At 26.6% G+C, this 13,942-nt stretch overlaps 1 protein-coding gene across 4 annotated transcripts in view; it reads right to left on the reverse strand.

The window, feature by feature from the left end:
* The window catches only part of LOC111636523 (rab GTPase-binding effector protein 1-like), an 82,394-nt gene that overhangs the window by 20,833 nt on the left and 47,619 nt on the right, over window positions 1-13,942 (reverse strand). For 3 of the 4 annotated variants that reach the window (XM_023381804.1, XM_023381806.1, XM_023381803.1), the window contains 2 exons: window positions 11,193-11,264; window positions 4,070-4,282 (listed from right to left, as the gene is read on the reverse strand). In XM_023381804.1, coding sequence (XP_023237572.1) covers window positions 4,070-4,282; window positions 11,193-11,264 — 285 coding nt within the window. The remainder of the gene's footprint in view (window positions 1-4,069; window positions 4,283-11,192; window positions 11,265-13,942) is intronic. The other variant, XM_023381805.1, reaches the window with a different exon arrangement.

A 13,942-nucleotide genomic window follows, 5' to 3' on the forward strand; every position in this document is an offset into this window, starting at 1 on the left:
TTTTGACTGAATTACCTGAAAACTTTCATAATTATTTAATCTTATCTCTCTGATTAAATCATTTTTAAATCTTAATTTAGCCTAATTTTGTAATAATCCTCTACCTGCTATAATTATTTTTTGTTCTTTTTTTAATATAATGACAATTGTAAAAATAAACAAACATTGGTATGCTAAATATGTATCTTGAATATGATCATCCATATTTATGAGTTGAACAGAAATCCAGGATAATGCTTCTAAAGACTTATAGGTTAATGTTTTTCAGACACACACACATACATACATATAAATAAATACATATAAACCACTAAGCAGTTTTTCTCTGCCTCAGAAATAATGTGCAGATAAAACCACTAGTGAGAATTAGCCTTAAGCAGGGGTGACATTGCATAACATCAAAATTGCCACTTGGCAATATTTTTACTAAAGTGGTGATAAAAATATAATACTGGCAATAAAATCCCTAGTCTGCTTATTTCAATATTCAGCGTAAAACTGAATCACAAAGCATGCTTCAGGAAGAACAGCAGAATGTCATGTTCCTGTGCACCACATACCTAGGAATGTCATGATGTCATATGACAAGTTTGGACAGAAAAGTAGGAAGTAACATTGAGAACAGAAGGCAGAAGGCAGTTTTCTTGCACAAAAATTTTGAAATGACAGAACCTGTGAAATACTGTTTGAGCATTGTGATAAAATGTATTATTCAGAATTATTCCTTAAAAAACTATTCAAAAATGATTCCTATTTCTAAATGACATCTCACTGTTGTTACTTTTGCTTTTCAGACTCCAAGCTGATAAGGCTACCAGCACCTGCATTAATTAGTAAGTAAAACTGGTTGTGATAAATAATTTGAAGTGGTGAAAAAAAATTTGAAACTGGCAAAATGGTTGGCAATTTTTTAAAAATTTTCCAAAGTGATTAAGAGCCAACATTAAAATATCAGAAGCAAGATAATTTTGTCTACTTATCAGGTAATAAATGTACAATCTTGTAATCTACTGTTTCTTAGAAAAATTGTGAGTTTAAAAGAGCTTAAAATAAAGTTAAATAATAAGTCTGAGATAAATTAATGAAAATATAAAGTTTTTTAAAATAAAAACTCATAAATGCCGATAAAGTTACGCAATTCTCGTTGTTAAATCTTTTTTCATAGGTGGTTCATCCCGTGTATGTTAAACTCGTCTCTGATTACTCGACTACTCCATTATTGACATGGCCAAACCCACGAGGTACAGTACATGCAAAAGGCTGTGTTAATGCCCACAGAACAGAAAGAATTAAGCATGAACAATTGATGAAATGTAATTATGGTAAATAATTGGGGAAATATTAAGAAAACATTTAAACGGTTATTGCTATCTTTTGAGTTTATGATTAACTTACTTGTTAGTTTTAAACGAGAAAAAATTATTGTGATCGCATTGTCACAATACTGGACGGCAATTTTCTAAAAATATAATTAACTTGTTTAATTTAAAATATATGCTCTCGATTTTAGTAATGTCTTGCCCATCTATATACAACGTATCTATCAAATGTTTTTGTATAGTAAAATGCTCTTTTCAATTAAGAATAATTATTTGAAGGTATAAAATATACATTGGTATTTCGGAACTCGAATGCTTCAAAAGTCGGAAAACTTGGAATCCGAACACTTTCTTCCAGGTAATTTTGCTCCAAAACTCGAACTTTTCTTGAAACCTGAACGTCAACAATAACGGCCATACTGTATGGAATATAAATCTGTACAAATATGCATGTCGGGCTTGTTGCCAGATTAGGCTAATTTTTAATTTTCGTTACTTGCTACTTTTAACTAAATACATTACTTTTTTAATCTGGGAGATCCGGAATCGAATTTGAACGGGTCCACAAATTTCCAGGAAATTTTNTAAATAATTAGTACAGTGGGTTCTCAAATTACATATTGTGAAATATACATTAAAAAAATCAGGAAAAATTATTCAAAATTATATGCTTAGCATAGTTATTCTTTCTCTATTAATAAAAATATTTACATATCATATTGTTCAGAAAATATTGGCCACTTGAAAATCCATTCCATGAGCATCTTGAAGCAAAGTTAAATTAAATCCATTGTTTAGCCAGGCCCACAATGAGGCAGCTAAATAGTGATGAAATGATAGGGCCTGACACATCCATGGATCTTGGCCCAGAAAAATTTCTAGGGTTTTTCAATCCGATTGGATTCATTCCAGAATCCCTGAGAGTACATATATATAAAATATATACACATTTTCTTTTTTTGCTGTTTTTCAACTATCTCTTTTGATGCACCAAACATAAACTTAAGTGACAAAAAAATTTTATTCATATTATGTAAAATTTAACTTAGAATGTAACCTTCACATAATTTGAGAATCCATAGTTTCTTAATACTTTCAGAGTTTTAACTTCAATCTCATATATATGTACAGTACATATCCACCAAAATAAAAAAAATAAACTAACTACATAATCTTGTATTGACTTAACTGGAAACTATATATGTACTAACTAATAAATTACATCTTGCAATTCCAGCAAACTACAAAATTAACTAAATAATAAATTATTAAATTTATTGTTAATATCTGGAGAATTAATTCTGAACTATAAAATTCATTAGTCAAAACAGAAATAAGTAATGTTATAAATGTTCATTTTATCCATAACATTTTTATCTCTAGATTATCTCTTAAAACTCTGTTAATTATTCTCAAAATAATACACTGCTTCAAAAAAATTTCTATCTTAAGACGACCAATGTCCTTATTTTTGAAAAAAGTATATTCAATAGTTATCTTTCAACTATATTAGTTTATTAGTAAATAAACTAATAAAATATGTTGGTTTCAAAAAGTTTGTTAATTGAATTTGAATAAAACACAAAAAATTAAAAAGTATAAATTCATATTTTTTTAGAGAAAGAAAATCAGCAAAATAAATAAAATCATAATCATCATATATAACAGGTAAATATCAAGTTTTGTTTTAATTTTAAACTAGACAAAACTGATGAGATTTTTAGACATATTAGGAGAATATATGGATAGTCATTTCAAGATATATTAACAGAATAAGAATTTTAAAAAGAAAAGAATAATAATTTTATATGTCAAAAGATGACAATCCCATTCAGATAAATTTAATGAAAAAATAACCTCATTATATATATTTTTCAAATTCCATTGAGAATACACATTAAGATTCTGTTGAAATAAGATCCCCACAATAATGATGTTTATTTAATTAATGTGCTTTCTTACCACACCGGGTTGTATATACTCCAAACCAACAACTACCTTTGGAGGCACTGGAAATCTTTAAAGCCGATCGTAAATCTGCATGCATTAATTTCAAAGAAGAAATAAATCTCTCTGCAGCATGGCAATTTTTAATTGACGATAAATCATAATNTGAATAAAACACAAAAAATTAAAAAGTATAAATTCATATTTTTTTAGAGAAAGAAAATCAGCAAAATAAATAAAATCATAATCATCATATATAACGGGTAAATATCAAGTTTTGTTTTAATTTTAAACTAGACAAAACTGATGAGATTTTTAGACATATTAGGAGAATATATGGATAGTCATTTCAAGATATATTAACAGAATAAGAATTTTAAAAAGAAAAGAATAATAATTTTATATGTCAAAAGATGACAATCCCATTCAGATAAATTTAATGAAAAAATAACCTCATTATATATATTTTTCAAATTCCATTGAGAATACACATTAAGATTCTGTTGAAATAAGATCCCCACAATAATGATGTTTATTTAATTAATGTGCTTTCTTACCACACCGGGTTGTATATACTCCAAACCAACAACTACCTTTGGAGGCACTGGAAATCTTTAAAGCCGATCGTAAATCTGCATGCATTAATTTCAAAGAAGAAATAAATCTCTCTGCAGCATGGCAATTTTTAATTGACGATAAATCATAATATATTGTATAAAATAAATTTTATGATGTAATGCACACAACGATTCCCCATTGGTAGAAAATTACATTTGAAAATATATATATATATAATTATTTACTTTATCATCTAAATGTCCAACAACTTCAGCAGGAGATTTTCCTTTTAACATTTCAGCCAGTGAATCAGATCCTAAACCTTTAACTAATCCAGAGAATGCAGTCTCATACATCCTCAGATGTTCATCAGTAGATCGTAATTTATCTTTGAGGGCTTTTATTTCTTCTTCTAAAGGTACAACTAAAGATCTCAACATTTCAGCATCTTCTTGTGCCTAAGGTATAAAATATTAAAAAATTAACATTACATCTTTTCATATATAAAGCAATTTATTCAACTTCAATTAACTGAAATCAAATTAAATTTTCAGCCTTAAGAAAATATCTTAAAGTTAAAAATGTTTTATATAAAAAAAAAATACTAAAATAAAAAGTTAATATTTTGTTTAAGATAATTTGAAAAATATATTGAAACAAAATTAACAAAACAATAATGGAATAAGCATATAAAAAATAATAAATTCATGTTTATTCAAAATTCCTAACACAACGTTTCATTAATAAAATTCAGATGAATAAATATCTTTCATTAAAATCATCACAGTAAAAATAACAAATATACTAAAATAATAGTTACAACATATAAAAGAATTAATTTGTTAAATAAATTTTAAAAAATCTTATTTCTCTTTATTAAATAAAATAAAGATTTATAATTTCTGTAGTTATTAAATTACAGAGAAAATAGTTTTATACAATAGTAATAAAATTAAAAATAATATTAAAAAGTAATCTGTTAATAATGTCTTAAATAATTAGTACAGTGGGTTCTCAAATTACATATTGTGAAATATACATTAAAAAAATCAGGAAAAATTATTCAAAATTATATGCTTAGCATAGTTATTCTTTCTCTATTAATAAAAATATTTACATATCATATTGTTCAGAAAATATTGGCCACTTGAAAATCCATTCCATGAGCATCTTGAAGCAAAGTTAAATTAAATCCATTGTTTAGCCAGGCCCACAATGAGGCAGCTAAATAGTGATGAAATGATAGGGCCTGACACATCCATGGATCTTGGCCCAGAAAAATTTCTAGGGTTTTTCAATCCGATTGGATTCATTCCAGAATCCCTGAGAGTACATATATATAAAATATATACACATTTTCTTTTTTTGCTGTTTTTCAACTATCTCTTTTGATGCACCAAACATAAACTTAAGTGACAAAAAAATTTTATTCATATTATGTAAAATTTAACTTAGAATGTAACCTTCACATAATTTGAGAATCCATAGTTTCTTAATACTTTCAGAGTTTTAACTTCAATCTCATATATATGTACAGTACATATCCACCAAAATAAAAAAAATAAACTAACTACATAATCTTGTATTGACTTAACTGGAAACTATATATGTACTAACTAATAAATTACATCTTGCAATTCCAGCAAACTACAAAATTAACTAAATAATAAATTATTAAATTTATTGTTAATATCTGGAGAATTAATTCTGAACTATAAAATTCATTAGTCAAAACAGAAATAAGTAATGTTATAAATGTTCATTTTATCCATAACATTTTTATCTCTAGATTATCTCTTAAAACTCTGTTAATTATTCTCAAAATAATACACTGCTTCAAAAAAATTTCTATCTTAAGACGACCAATGTCCTTATTTTTGAAAAAAGTATATTCAATAGTTATCTTTCAACTATATTAGTTTATTAGTAAATAAACTAATAAAATATGTTGGTTTCAAAAAGTTTGTTAATTGAATTTGAATAAAACACAAAAAATTAAAAAGTATAAATTCATATTTTTTTAGAGAAAGAAAATCAGCAAAATAAATAAAATCATAATCATCATATATAACGGGTAAATATCAAGTTTTGTTTTAATTTTAAACTAGACAAAACTGATGAGATTTTTAGACATATTAGGAGAATATATGGATAGTCATTTCAAGATATATTAACAGAATAAGAATTTTAAAAAGAAAAGAATAATAATTTTATATGTCAAAAGATGACAATCCCATTCAGATAAATTTAATGAAAAAATAACCTCATTATATATATTTTTCAAATTCCATTGAGAATACACATTAAGATTCTGTTGAAATAAGATCCCCACAATAATGATGTTTATTTAATTAATGTGCTTTCTTACCACACCGGGTTGTATATACTCCAAACCAACAACTACCTTTGGAGGCACTGGAAATCTTTAAAGCCGATCGTAAATCTGCATGCATTAATTTCAAAGAAGAAATAAATCTCTCTGCAGCATGGCAATTTTTAATTGACGATAAATCATAATATATTGTATAAAATAAATTTTATGATGTAATGCACACAACGATTCCCCATTGGTAGAAAATTACATTTGAAATAACACGTGGATTCCTTCCGTTTTCGGAAATTTTTTCGAAAAATGGCACGTTACGTTTTTTCAAAAACATTCGAATTAAAGAATTCGGTTATAATGAAAGCTATAAAGAAGTAAGCCTGAAGAAGATCCCAGGAGGGGAATCGAAAACGTTCGCCGATTTTAAAGAATTTTGCACCGGTTAATGGTTAATTGTAGGTAGTTGTTGGTTTGGATGTTTATTTACATGTGTAATATCAATCAATGTGGAAATCACTCATTAAAAAAACATTTTTGTGAAAGTAATTAAAAAGAAATATTATAATGAAACTTCCAATATGTTTAACTTATGCTAAAAACATAAAAATGAACTTTGGACATTAGTTTGTCATTTATGTACTGTACAAAGATAATTTTTCCATTTATCATTTTCCATCCATCTGGAATGTCTACAAGAATCAATCTTTTTACAATTTTATATTTATTTATAAAAAAAAATTAGTAAAGTTTTGTTTTAAAAGATGCTTTAAAAATTAATTATTATTTGAATTTAAAAATAAGGAGAATTGATAAATAAAATTCTTTCATATAGAATTTCCAGTGTATAAATTTTCATAATTTAGTCATTCAATCACTTTAGAAAACAAGTACAAAGAGAATCATGTTATTAAGCACAGAAGTTTAGCACTCAAATTTTTAACCAAAGATAAACACAGAAATAATATACTGTTCTGTCTTGATTAATGAACATTTCACAAAATATAAAATGCCTGTGTTTCTTTTTCATCATATGACTTAAAAAATATAGAGAACAGCAGTCAATTTCAAATAAATTGTTGTTTCTTTCTTCTCAGTGAAATAATGTATTAGGGTCAGTCAAATGAAAATGGGTTACCATGCATAAAACTCAAGGCATGCAAAAGTTGGCAACATGATGTTTACAAATGATACTGCCATCTGTGGGGGAAAGAGGACAGCATGATGGCAACCTGCACATGCATTCTCATTGTTTTTTTATTGCACTTGAATTACTTACTTCTATGGAACCATGGCTTATACCCACCAAAACACAAAGTTTTTCCACTGTGATCTGTTAATTTTCCTGGATTAGACCATAACCCTGCACAATAACATCAGGAGTAATGATGCAATGAATCTATCCTGAGCACAAGCCTATCATCTCACAGTGACACATATCCATCTCAAAATCTCTTATGTCACTCCAGCACATGTACATGTGACATGTAGTGTCTGTCATACACAAAAGACATGCAGCAATGAATCTCTTGTCCTCCAACACTCTCTACAGTCAAAAATGAACCATATCTCTCTTCTGTCCTTTACTCACCTCAATTCTAATATTGGATGAATACACATATTGCTAACCTTACTTCGAGCACAATAAACAAATAATGAGTGTATGTGCAAGTTGTCACTGTTCTAACAACTCATCCTAGACTGCAATTTCTTACTAACTAAACACACTCAAGAATACCTTTAAATATGCAGCCGTATTTATTAAATTCTAACGTTTTCGGTCATATTCAATGACCTTTCTCAAGAAAAAACCGAAAAAATTGAACTCCGAACTTGAATTAACGATACAAGCGTTTTTTCTTGTATCGCTTGTATCCGAAAAAACGCTTGTATCGTTAATTCAAGTTCGGAGTTCGATTTTTTCGGTTTTTTCTTGAGAAAGGTCATTGAATATGACCGAAAACGTTAGAATTTAATAAATACGGCTGCATATTTAAAGGTATTCTTGAGTGTGTTTAGTTTGTCACTGTTCTGTCCTCCTTCCCACAGATTGCAGTATCATCTGTAAACATTAGTGTGACCAACTTTCACATTCCTTGAGTTCTATTTGCATGGTGTCCTGTTTTCATTTGACTTCCCCTAATAATAAACTTCCACACAATGTAATTCTGATAGCTTGGTAATCACGCAAAGCAATTTTCTATTGAAAAATTCTCCCATACTGAAACATTTTTGTGTCATATTGTTTTGGCTACATAGATAACAAACATAGAAGTGGTTAATACAATATATATATATATATATGATTGTATTTACTGCATTTTCTCATAAATGTGCTTAAGATCTGTTTTTTGCTTTGAAAAATAGATTTATTAATAAAAGATAAAGCCAAAATTTTCTTAGCTGTTCAGATTATATTATATTATTCTGAGAAAATTATATTAGTTAACAATTTATATGTAAAAATTTATTTACAGTAGTTACATTTCATTACTTTTAAAAGAATTACACAAGAAATTTCTAAAGACTTCAACAAAATTATTTTAATTATACAAATTATTTAATTTATGAATACTCTAATTAGAAATCATATTATGTTTACAATATACTCATTTCATATAATTTTCTCTTATTATTTAAGAAAAAGTTTAATTTTACAACTTTAAAAACTTTCTAGTGAATTAATGTAATGTTTTGCAAATAATCCATGAATTAGATATATTAAAAGCCAGTCTGAAAGTATGTGTGGGTTATATAATGATACAATGGTCATCAGTTATTTTGCAACGTGCAATTTATTTAAGACTGTCTTGAACAGTTTTTCTATTTGTAAAGTCAAGAACATCTTTAAACACAAAACTTCTTTTTTTAAAAAAACATTATGATGAAAAAGCTAAATGTAGACTTTCATCTGCCATTACAATTTTTCCTGAAATCACTGAATGCACATATTCAAGCCAAAAATACCATCTTCAGGTTCTAGATTACAAAAGACTTTCAGTGTAGAACCAAAGATGGCATTTAGGATGACCACAAACAATCATCAACCATTCATTCATTCATTCATTAAAAGTTTTTGTTGTATTTAAACTAGGGTTTCTCATTTCCCGGTCTTTTGCTTGTCCCGGGATTCCGGGATAAAAATGAACTGTTTCCCGGGATAGAATCAATTACTTTTAAGGTATACAAAATATCTTGAAATTAAGTGATATAATTATTTTTCATTTTTTAAAGTAATTTTAAAGTTCTGTATCATCCAAAATCATATTAATAATGCTATGTAATTTATATATAATAAAAATTACCTTTGAATTACGTAGAAATTTTCACAAATAGAAAAAAAATTATTAAAGTTTACTACAAACTGCATATAACAACAAAAATGCTTTGAATTGAGTTAAAAATTAAAAATTGAACTTAGATCAAACTTATAACTTAGAAGGTAATTTTCGTTTTTTTAAAAAAATATAATACAAAATATTGTAAACTTTTATAAGATTTTAAAAAGCAAAGATGATCAATACTCCGATCACTCACTCTAATTCTTATTTTAGTAATGAAAAGTCTTGCTACCGAGAATGCCCTTTCCGATTCAATTGATGTGATTGGAATCGTGTTTAATGCATTTAAGAGAAGACAGATATTATGTGTTTTTTCACCTGTAGCCTGGAAGATTTCGAGTTCGTTTTCGAGATTGTAGTACTTCTTTCGCTCTCTAGTATTCTTGATTTGTCTACCTTGGCTGCTTTAATAGCGGCATCAAGCTTAGAGCTCGATAATTCGGCAATTCATTTGGCTTTAATAATCAGGTTTATGAAGAAAAACTTCATACTTGCAGACTTTGTACTCGTTTGTATCCTTGCCCAATTTGCACAATCTGGCGTCAGGCATTTATTGAAGCTACTGGGCATGGTTAAAACTCAAGACAGCGTAAGCACAATTATTCCAGATATTACAGGTTCCGACAAGTAAAGAATTTTTATAGTCATGCCACAAATAAGCTATATATTGATTATTGACCATTTGTGACATGCTATAACGAGCAAAAATTTAAAAAAACTAATAGGTAGGTTTAAAATTAATAAATACAAATGTACTCTGACAGTGAATGAGATATTTATGCTTTTTATTTGCAAAATTTCTTAACTTTAACACAAAATAAGAAAAAAAGTGAATTTTTAAGAAATTTGTGGGATTTCCCGGGATATTTCCCGGGTTAGAAAAACAACCGGGATCCCGTTTGAGAAACACTAATTTAAACATTTTTTGTTTTAAATTTTATCCAGTCTAATTGCTTCCTTGTTCATTTCTTACATTGTTTAACAGTTTGTATTTCTTACTTTACTAGGAATCAACACATTTTATTCAAATAGTAAGAATACCGTTACAAATCAAATAAATTTTTTAAAATATAAATAAGGTATTAACTATTATAAGTTACAGAATTTTCTACTATTAATACTTTCAGATCAATTTTCCAATCTTTAGAAAAATTTCAGTATAAACTGATATCAACACTAGAAATAACAAATATCTAAGAATGACTTTTATAAATTATTATTTGATCAAGCAATAGAATAATATTCATATTTTTTAATTGATTTCAAAATCCTCTATATTATTAACCCTTATCAATTAAAATTTATTAGAAAACTTTAAATAAAAATTAAATTGAATAAAAAATTTATCTTATATTCAAAAAGCAAAAGATAAATTTTTTACCTTGAGAACAAGGATTATATATACTATAAGGGAACTTTATGAGAGATTTTTGCATTATTTAATCATCTAAGTGATTTTCTGAATTTATCTTATATAATTATATGTACTTTTTCAATGAAAAACATTACTAAATGATAAATATATTTTAAAACTTTTTATATCACTTTAGCATTAGAAAAATATTTAAAACAATGTATAATTTAGACTATTTGATCTAATTAAGTTATTAAAACTGTTGAAAGATTAACTGTTTTACAGAATATATAATGTGTGTTTTACAAATCCACTGAAGTGAAAATTTTCTGATATTAATACAGTAGTACCTCTTTAATCCACACTTCTTTATCCAATGACTTCCATAATCCACAGACTGGAATTTTCAACAGTTGCCAACTCTGCCTCATATCAGCAATATAAAAACATCAAAATACTAAAATCATGATTTAATAATAATATTAAAAAATGATTGTGATACACATGAAAGATATTTTAATTACTATTATTGTACTTATTCAGGTTACTGAAGCCATTATGTTTTATTAATATATAATATTGATGGACTATATAATCAATAAAATCACATGCATTTCTTAACATGTTAATAATATAAAATGTTTTAGTTATTTGTCGAAACCGTGTCTTCTTTTTCTTGTTTCTTCTAATTCTATGTCACGACTTGGTGCATTTATCGACACTTGGCAAATAATTCCATCATCTACTTTTAATTACGCGTTTCTGTATGAATTAAAAGTAGATGATGGAATTATTTGCCAAGTGTCGATAAATGCACCAAGTCGTGACATAGAATTAGAAGAAACAAGAAAAAGAAGACACGGTTTCGACAAATAACTAAAACATTTTATATTATTAACATGTTAAGAAATGCATGTGATTTTATTGATTATATAGTCCATCAATATTATATATTAATAAAACATAATGGCTTCAGTAACCTGAATAAGTACAATAATAGTAATTAAAATATCTTTCATGTGTATCACAATCATTTTTTAATATTATTATTAAATCATGATTTTAGTATTTTGATGTTTTTATATTGCTGATATGAGGCAGAGTTGGCAACTGTTGAAAATTCCAGTCTGTGGATTATGGAAGTCATTGGATAAAGAAGTGTGGATTAAAGAGGTACTACTGTATTAATATCAGAAAATTTTCACTTCAGTGGATTTGTAAAACACACATTATATATTCTGTAAAACAGTTAATCTTTCAACAGTTTTAATAACTTAATTAGATCAAATAGTCTAAATTATACATTGTTTTAAATATTTTTCTAATGCTAAAGTGATATAAAAAGTTTTAAAATNCAATCTATATTCTATAAAATTTAATTATTATTATTATAATATTTATAATTTAATAAATAATTATCAAAAATTTACATATAATAAATCATAAATACTAAAAGTAAATATATATTAAATTATCAATATAATTAAAAGCTATAATTAACAACAGTATAAATATAAACATCTTCTGAAATCTGATTCATTACTATAAAGCCACACTTATTATACAGCAGTTGGTGTGGCTTTATAACAATAGTATTTATATTAGTAATATAAATGATAAATCAAAAAAATTAATTTTATGATGATTATAAAAGTTTACCTGTTATAACATTTCCTAACTAGAAAAAAAAAGCACACATGAAAATTGAACAAAGAAAACCCCCACTGTCATATATGTGCACAAGAAAAATGCATACACCAAAAAATGCCAACATGGAAAAATATGTGCACAAATTCTCATACTTACAATGTTATAAAGTAATAAAATTTAAATTATGTATTGTACATGCTATAAGTCATATTTAAAGATGTAGCATTCTTATTGACATAAATCAAATTATGTTTTTAAAAGAAACCATAATAAATTGAAAAAAATTTTGTGACTATGTGGAATAGCAATTGTGATCATTCATTGTCAGTTGTTACTTGGTATAGTTCATATGCTTTTGCTCTCTGTGGATCTCCTATGAAATATTTCATTATTAAATAATTGTTGTTAGAGTTAGGTAAGTTTCTTGTCATGGTTACTCGATATACCATGATAAATTTGTTAAAATAAAAATAAAGAGAAATTGTGTTATGAAACTGACCAATTATAAACTATTTTGGGGGGAGCACCTGTTGGTCAGAGCTACTGGTGTGATTTTCTACGTACTTCATTTTATTGGAAACACTGAATATTGATAACTAAAATTGTTTATCAGTCTACTTGCTTGTGTTGTTTGTTAGAGTTAACTCTTCTAATAAGTTTAAACTATTTTTAACAACAATAATTAAGATGCAATGTTCTCAAAAAAAAAAAAAAAGAAAAAAAAAAGGAAGACCACCAAAGTCATCGGACCAAATCAGATAGTAGAAAGGACATCTAATGTCACATCGTCATCTAATGTTAGAATACAGTACATGTGCCAAAAAGACTTTCCCTGAATCATCTTCTGCCGAGGCTGGACTGAACAACACTTCAAAGTTTACAACTTTCAGGTGAGACAATTGAATCTTTATGTTCTCCAGCAGATAATCTGAAAAGTTCTTCAGATATATCAACTACAGCATTATGGAATAAAATTTCTGAATTAATTAACATATCTAATACAAAAATATTTAATCAAATGACATTTATCAAAGAAGAACTGGACCTGATCCATAATAGTGTCCAAGAAATCAAAGAACAAAACAAAAAAATGAACTGTCAAATTAATAACCTTGAACAACAAATCGTTAATCTGAAGATGGAAAATGAAAATATGCAATATCGAATGGATCATTTGGTAAATGAACAACATCGTAATAATATATTATTATACAGACACCCCAGTAAAACAAGTCCTACTAAATCAGAAATTTACAATTTGGTTAATTTAACATTAAAACTACAAGAAGTTACAATGGATGATTTTATAACTGACTAAATCAGAATATCCAACTATTAAAATAATCTTTAAAAATACTAAGATACGAGATTACGTATATTCAAATTTTATTAAAATGAAACAACAAAATTTATCGAATGAATGGAAACTTAATCAAAAACTTTGTTAAGA

Source organism: Centruroides sculpturatus, unplaced genomic scaffold (genome assembly GCF_000671375.1).
Source record: "Centruroides sculpturatus isolate CEXI.00-Female unplaced genomic scaffold, Cexi_2.0 scaffold1057, whole genome shotgun sequence".
Taxonomy (NCBI): Eukaryota; Metazoa; Arthropoda; class Arachnida; order Scorpiones; family Buthidae; genus Centruroides; species Centruroides sculpturatus.